The sequence below is a fragment of the Leptomonas pyrrhocoris genome (assembly GCF_001293395.1).
Source record: "Leptomonas pyrrhocoris isolate H10 chromosome Unknown, whole genome shotgun sequence".
In the NCBI taxonomy this organism is placed as follows: domain Eukaryota; phylum Euglenozoa; class Kinetoplastea; order Trypanosomatida; family Trypanosomatidae; genus Leptomonas; species Leptomonas pyrrhocoris.
Window position 1 is genome coordinate 48,482 of NW_015438379.1, and position 7,878 is coordinate 56,359.

The following is a 7,878-nucleotide window of genomic DNA, read 5'->3' on the forward strand; positions in this document are numbered from 1 at the left end:
AACAAAGGCCAACGCAGCGGCTCACAACGTCAGCTTCGGCACAGCGGCCAGCGGGGTCCCGCCCAGCTCGTCCTCCGCCTCGTCGTCGTCGCGGTACCGTTTCCGGAGTGCCTCGCCGAAGCTGTCGCTGCGCACCACCGGCGCCGTCTCCTCGTGCCCCACGTCCAACAGCGACTGCACGGACACCGACGGCACCTCCTGAGGAGTGGCTGTGGGGTACGAGGTGCTCGTGTTGCGGCTGACGCCGGCGCTGCCTGCGAGGAAGCCAGGCCCAGGCATCGCGGCCGCCGTCGTCTTCAAAGTCTCCTCTACGGCGAGGAATGGATCGACAGGACCGCTGCTAACATTGGCAGCTGTGGCCGTGTGTGTCGGCAGCTCACGAGCCACAAAGCCAGTGGTGGGCTTCGCGGTGTGGTGGGATACGGTGGACGCGTTATCGCGGTGTGGCACCGCCGGGGACTCAGCGGCGTGCCCCGCACTCACGCGCCTGTCTTCTGGCGTGTTGCCGAGGGATGAAAGACTCGTCGCCGCGTCGTCCTTCTCTTGCTGCTGCTGCTCTTGTGCAACGGCCGCCACGCCAGGGACGGAGACCGACGGCGCCGCGGTGGTCACCTTCGTGCGCGGTGGTGTGCTGAACTGCGATGCACCGAGCAGCGTAGTCTGCTTCGGAGAGAGGGAGAGAGAGGACGCGGCAGACGCAGTGGCGGTGGTGCAGGCGTTGCCCAGCCGTGTCTGGTGGGCCCGTGCGGACGCCGTAGCTGTGGCTGTCACGGAAGATGTTCTCGCCTCCCCACTCACGGCAGCCGCGGCGGAGGGCTTGGCAAAAGGGTTCGACACCTTACGCGGTCCGGTAACCGTCTGAGGCGCGAGAGAGCTTACGTCAGTGTTGGTTGATGTCTGCGACAGCATCAGCGGCGATGCGGCGGTTGCCGCAGTGCGGGGGACGACTTCGCGGGCAAACGAGATGTGACGACGGGCGGCCGTGGAGGTCGACGGGACAGCGGACTTCGGCGGCGCCGCCACGTCGACGGTGGTGGCCGTGGAAGTCGTAGACGGAGATGTGTCCGCTCGTCCGGCGGTGGCTGCCGCAGACGGAGAAGAAGGTGGCGCTCGTGTCGGACTAACCTCACGCCTCTTTTTCTGCTCCGCTTCTTCATCGTCCTCCACCGGCACCGCCGTCGCCAGTGAACCCCCGCTGCTGGCCTCTGCCGCCGGTGACTCGGCGGTCTTGCCTTTCCTATCCTGCGGAAGCATCTGTCCGAGTAACTTGCGCAGCAGCTCGTCCTTCTTCCTATCCGACAACATCGCCTCTCTCAGCGGCAGCGTGCACCGCCGCTTGCTCTTGGTGGCCATGCGCATCTCGTACAGCGCCAGCAGCTTCGGCACCAACTTCGCGTAACCGTTGCTGTTCGCCAGCTGCGCACACTTGACGACCCGGTCGTGGATTTCCATCAGCATCGCCAACTCCAGGGCCCGCGTCGTCTGCTGCCCCTTCAGCGCACTCTCAAAGAACTGCAGTAGATGATGGTCGTGTACTTCGTCGTACTTGGCGATGGTGGGGCCGTAGAAGGCGGCGTGCCGCTTCAACTCGTCACCGCGGATTTGCTGACGCAGTACCTTGTCCCACCGCTCCCGGCCCTCCTCGCCCATCGTGCGCGTCAGAGGCAGGAAGAGCGGCACGAGCTCCGTGCTGAGGCCGCTGGCCGCCGCCGCTGGGTAGGAAGGGTCATCGCGGGAGTAGCGGTAAGCCAGCAGGGCGTGGTCGCTGACGCCGTAAACCCATAACGCATAGGACTGGTCCACCAGCGTCCGCGGGTCGTACACGGGCACCCAGGAGCCGCCCCAGTCCTCTGTATACATGCGCACCACACCCGCCGTGTCCGCCGTGTGCAGCAGGCCATCCTCGGACCAGCCGAGCCACTGCAGCTGATGCGTCGACCCGTCCGGCAGCTCCGTCAGGGGAATCGCGCGCGCCGGCAGGGCCGCGGCGCGCGCACCGACGTCCACCACCTCCATCAGCAGCTCCCCAGTTCCGGAGAGTGAAATGATAGCGAGAGGGTCGAAGTCGGCCTTGAAGCTGCTCATCAATGCGCGGGAGGAGGTGCCCACCATCGTGACAATGCGCTGACTCTTGCTGAGCACCGCCAGCTCCAGCCCCGACAGGGAGAAGATGCGGAGGTAGTGGCTGGTGGCGACGGCGAGGTAGCGGATGCCGGCGGCGAGGCAGCGGACCGTCTCGCCCGGCAGAAGCGACACCCGCCACTCCGACTGCGCGCCGAGCGGAGTGAAGGCGTGGTAGAAGACGGAGAGCCGCGGTGCCTCGTCGACGCTGCCCTGCGCATCCGACGGCTCGGCCGGCACCACGACAAAGCCCGCCCCGACAGGACTGAGCGAGCCCATCAAGATCGTGTCGCGCAGCTGCACCCGCACGGCGGGGAAGGAGATGTCATGGAAGTGCACCGTTGTCGCCTCGCGGCTGTGGTGGATGTACCCGACCGAGTTGTAGGCGAGGTAGCAGCTGCCCTCCTCCCCGGCAGGGGTGGCGCCGACCTGGAAGGAGTAGTCCTGCACCGCCGGCACACGGCCGGACGGCAGCGGCGCGTTGGCGGCCGACGAGGACGACGTGTTGCGGCCGCCGTCTGCGCAGCCGTCACGATCCTCCGCGAGCCCCTCAAGCGAGGCGTTGTCGTAGCGGTCCCCCTCGGAGGCGTCCTCTTCATCCTGATCGGCGGCGCGGTGGTACCGCGACGCCCTCACGTTGTCGTCGTCGTCCGCGGCATCTTCGTCCTCGTCGTCCTCCGCAGAGCCCTCCTCCGCCTCGTCGTCGAGGAAGCGGCTGCGGGTGCGGTGCCGCTCCGCCTCGCGCTCTGCGTGCGCCAGCGCAGCCGCCGCATCGTCGTCACGCCAGCGAGAGGGGCGCCCCTCATCGTTGTCGTGCACGGAGGCGCCGCTGCGCTGCAGATCGACGACGACCTTGCCGAAGTCCTCCGGCGCCACGGCGCTCTCGGAAGAGGCGGCGGTGGAGGCGGAGTCCACCGAGGACTCCGAGGCGGTGTCGTCGTCATCGTCGTTGATAAAATCGTCGTCGTCGTCGTCGTTCTCCGTCCCTCCGCCTTTCTTCGCTTTGGCCGTCGCGTGCGAGTTTTTGTCCGGCGTCTCACCGTCCAACTCTCCTCCGTCCTCCTGCGTCGCGGCGGCGTCCATCGCTGCTGCCTTTGCCTTTACCGCCCCTGCTGCCGTTGGTCGCCACTCCCGCAGCGCCGCCTTCCGCAGCAGAGAGATGCACCCGTCCGACAGCCCCACCACGACATCGCCGGTCACCGCGTTCACCTGCACATCCGTCACCGCCGCCGCCTCCCCATTGGCGGCTCTGCGGTACTGCTCCGACGTGTGCCGCGCCATGGCGAGGTTTTTCGCCTCTACCTTCCCAATGAAAATCCCGTCCGAGGATGCCATCACGCAGGCCAGTCGGTTCTTCGTCACACGGTAGACCAGCGCGCCGTGCAGGTCAACGAGCTGTCGATCATGCAGCCCACCAACGGCGCGCATCCGCGGTGGAGATGCGGCATCGTCTAGCTGGTACACCTGCACCTCCGTCGCGGTCGGCACCATAAGCATGAGCCCGCCGGCTTCGGTGGTGCACCACGCCATGCGGTAATGCGCCGCATCGTCCTTTTTGGCTGTAGGGGAGAGAACGGAGCGGAAGATGAACTGGACCTTGGCCGAAGCAGCAGCAGCGGTAGCAGCAGCATCCGTGCTCGTTGCTGTCGAAGAGCTCGGTGGGGCAGACACGACCCCCAGTTCTCCAGAGGCGCTGCCCATCGCAATAAGACGACCACAGGGCGAGATCGCCAGCGAGACAATCGGGAACGGCACCACCAACGGGATGGTCTGAATGCGAAAGCGATCCTGTGCCATGTCCAGGCACCGCAGCGAGTCGCCGGCGATGTACACCCGGCGCCGCTCAACGTCCAGCTGGAGGCAGCGCACCTCCCCGGTGACTTGGCAGATGACACGGGAGACCAGCTTCGCCGTGTCGAAGATACTTTCATGCAGCAGAATGCGTCCGTCCCGCCCGCAGCTGAGGGCCAGTGCGAGGGAGTCGGCCAGCACCACATCGGTCACCGCCGCCTCGTGGCAGTTGAAGGACCAGAGAGCAGCGGACTTGGGCCACTGCTTCGCGGAGAAGAGCGACACGACGCCGTCGGCACCGCCGGTGAGTATGTGATGGCCACCGATGCTGACGCGCGTGGCGCCCGGTGCATGTACTTCACGGAGAGCTAACATTGGTCGTGTCTGCCCTTTTAAGCCGATATTCACCTTGTTGGAATTACACGCAGCGTCAACAAAACAATTTAAAAAGAAAGAGATGTATGAAGGCGGAGTTCTATCGATGGCAGTGTTCGGTGTGCCTGGTGAGTTCTATGTAGTACGTGGAATGGTAGAGCCACGCTGCTTATGGTTTGTGGGGTGTAGGTGTGTCGCGTTCCTTTGTGCCGCTGTGCAGCGAGGGATGAACGGACCACCAACGGTAGATAGAAGAACGGGAGAAGAGAAGTAATTCAAAAGCCACCGATGATTTGCCACCCGAGAGAAAGGTGGAGAAGGCGAAGAAGCGTGCTGCAATGGACCCTTTCATTTGGTCACTGCGGGAGCCAACGGCATGGGCCTTCCTTTGCTTCCGTACGCCAACAAGACACGCTGCGTGTGAGGGACGGGAGGGAAACACAAGCGAAAAGAGCAGCGTACAGCTTCTCTGGATATCGCTCTTCAACCACGTATTACCCCGCTGCACACGAATGACCTCGCCATGACAGGAATTGTTCTGCATATATATCACTGTCGGTAAGTGGGTTCAACTTCAGTTCCTTCATCATCATCACAGACGTCTGAGGCACCGGAGACAGCAGCAAAAGCGCATTCACGACTTACCTTACGTGTTGCGCCCACCGACCCGCAGCGTGCCACACCACCGGAAGAAGCCAAACGAGAGAGAGAGAGCGAGTGACAGTGTCGAACCGGAAACGACGACGACGCACGCCCTCGCACACCATACAAGTGGAAAGAAGGCCGTTCCACTTGAACGACAGCGATGACGCATGAACAATACGAAGGGGTCAACGCAAGCTCAAGATTCTATGACACCGACTGGCGTGACACTACGCAGCAGAAAGAAGAAGGCGCAGACACACACACAGGCGCAGACACGCACACACACACACATACGCTTCAGAGTACACGCAGATATCTCAAAGAAAGAGAACGAGGGAGAGATGTGGCGCAGTCGAGGCGGATGCAAAGACCAAAACACCAAAGTGCGAAGAAGGAAAGACGACTTCACACGTGCGATCGAAGAAAGCCAAAAACAGAAGATAGAGCGCTTTCCCCCGGCGCAGTTCTGGATGGTTGCGGCGAGTACGCCACCACGAGAAAGACTTGGATGCGTGCAATTTGTTTTTCAATCTGCGACCTGCAAGAACATCCGGAAAGCGACGTCCCCAAACGAGACGGCAGCGGGAGCGACAAAGCAAGGAAACTGACGACGAGCGGTGTCGAGCGCACCGACGAAGACGTCGATCTCCTTCGAGCTCGCGCGCAAAAACGCTTCGTAAAGCGCGTCTATGCAGTTTTCACCAACAACATTTAAAATAATAATAATAATGATCAAATAATACCTGCACGATGGATTCTTTCTTTTCCGACCGACAGCCCGTGAAAGAGTGGAAGAGAGAGTGCTCAGGAGAGAGAAGATGCAGACGTCAACGCAGCTCTCCTCTCTTCTCGCGCTCCGTGTTCGTCCGCTGACGGGTCCGCTCCAGCGCCTCCCGCACGTGCTGCAGCGCCGTCGCGGCGTCGCCATCGGAGGAAGACGCGGTGGTGGTCTGCGGAGGAGCCGCCGTCGCAGCTCGTTCATCGCTGGCCGAGTCCGACAAGGCGGAAGCCGCCGACGAAGAGGCGGATGAAGAAGAGGCAGAGGGGGAGCGAGAAACGGTGGAGACGTCCTCGACATCATCCGTCTTCCGCGTGGATGCTTCCGCGGCAGCAGTCGGTAGTTGTGGCAGCACAGCGTTCCCGGTCTGTTGCATGCGGCGTAATTGATCTAGAACGAGGTAGTACTGACTGCGAATGTGCGCCAACTCCGATCGCAGTTGCTGCACTTCGTCTGCCTGTGCCGCGGAGGAGTTGGGGGCTGCTCCGGCGGCAACGGCAGCAGTGATGTGTGGTTGCTCACTTCCGCCAGCGCCGTTAGAACCCGCTGAGCGGTGCTCCCCTTCTGTAGGGCGTGATAAGTTGACCCGCGGCACACCGGTCGGCAGCGACGACGGAGCAGGACCCACGCGAACCGCCGGGGAGTTCGAATTCGCGGCAGCCTTGCTGCCCGGCAGCGCAGCCCCGGCGGGCACTGGCTCCGCCTTTTCTATCGACGTGCTCCCTTCCCGCACTGTGACAAATGGAAGTTGCGCTGCACACGTCATCGTCGGCAGCTCCAGGGTGATCGGCGAGACCACCGCGGCGGTGGGCGAGGCAGCGGTCTCCGTGTCCTGTGCGACGTCCCTTGGCGGCCCCGTCGACGCAGCAGCAAAACGTTCATTCGCCGGATACGTATGCGGATACCCGTGCGAAGGTTCCATCACCGTCGCCGCAGCAGCAGCCGTGAAGGCAGATGCCTCAGCACCTGACCGACCACCACCGCAGCTCTTGCACATCACGTTGGCGGACGCAGAAGACTTGCTGGCGGAGTTCGTATCTGCAGCAGCCACATCGTCCGAAGGGGGGTCCGCCATGCTGGCGCGGAAGGAGCGCGGAGACACCTCGGCGGAGGTCGACGACACCGACGCGGCCGTCGGCGGCAGCGCCATCGCGGGAGTCGCCTGGGATGGGTGGTGCTGCCGCCGCTGCTGCCGTTGCTGCTGCTGTTCCTCTTGCGGAGTCTCATCGTCCGCCTCGAGCGCCATCTTTTCTGGGGTGCTGCGGCGCTCCACTGAGAGAGCGGGAGAAGTGGTGTGGGCCTCTTGGCCCTCCTCCGCCTGCACCTCCTGCTGTCGTTGCTGCTTCTCCGGGGTGGAGGGCCACTCCAGCACCACACCCGCCATCATGTCCGTCTGCGTCGCCACCGTCGTGTAGTGCGATCGCATGCTGGCCAGCGCCGCTGCAGCAGCGGAGGATGACGCGTAGAGCGCTCCCTCGAAGGAAGACGCAATCGACGCGGCGAGGGTGCTCGTGACCGGGCTCGGCGGCTCCGACCCCCGCCGCGGCGTCGTGCGACGGCGTCGGTGCTGCTGCTGGGCATCGCTGCCGCTCGCGTTGATCGGCGTCGCACAGCGGCTGCCCGGCTGCGAGCTCGGTAGGTCGACCCACACCGCCGCCATCAGGTTCGACGCGGGCCCGACGTGCGACGGCGGCAGCGGCACCGACGGGCGGGCGGAGGAGGTCGCGGAGAGCACCGAGGAGGCCAGCGAGGACGTCCACTCGTGCACCCGCCCGGCCGTGGAGGACAACGACGGCGGTGGCGGCGGTGGTGGTGCCGCCGCACCGATGAGGTACGGGTGGCCCTCGCCGTCCGTCATCGCCGACCCCGCCGGCGGCAACATGCCCGCGGTGAAGGATGAAGAGCGGCGCAGGGCGGCCTTGTAGGTTGGTGTGCTGTTGGCACTGCTTGCGCTACGCGGCGGCGGCGGCGACGCGTCGATGCCAGAGAACGGCACAGGGCTGCAGCCGCTGCTGTTGCGTGCGAAGAGAGTCTGCGAGGCCCGGATTGCGCTGGTGCCGGCACCGACACCTGCTCGGGAGGCCACCGTTGCCCGACGGTGAGTTCGACGCACAACTCCGCGCCGAGGCGGACCGGCGGGGGTGCGTCGGGGGCAGCGGCGCCGACGA

At 64.4% G+C, this 7,878-nt stretch overlaps 2 protein-coding genes across 2 annotated transcripts; both read right to left on the reverse strand.

Annotated features, from left to right (window-relative positions):
• Nucleotides 1-21: 21 nt before the first annotated feature.
• On the reverse strand, nucleotides 22-4,287 carry ABB37_08234 (hypothetical protein; the record flags this gene model as incomplete). The annotated part of the gene is made up of 1 exon (XM_015807163.1): nucleotides 22-4,287. The coding sequence occupies one exon, from the start codon at nucleotides 4,285-4,287 to the stop codon at nucleotides 22-24; it is 4,266 nt and encodes a 1,421-aa protein (XP_015654112.1).
• Nucleotides 4,288-5,759: 1,472 nt separating this feature from the next.
• Nucleotides 5,760-7,592, reverse strand: ABB37_08235 (hypothetical protein; the record flags this gene model as incomplete). Its single annotated transcript, XM_015807164.1, has 1 exon — nucleotides 5,760-7,592. The coding sequence occupies one exon, from the start codon at nucleotides 7,590-7,592 to the stop codon at nucleotides 5,760-5,762; it is 1,833 nt and encodes a 610-aa protein (XP_015654113.1).
• Nucleotides 7,593-7,878: the final 286 nt, after the last annotated feature.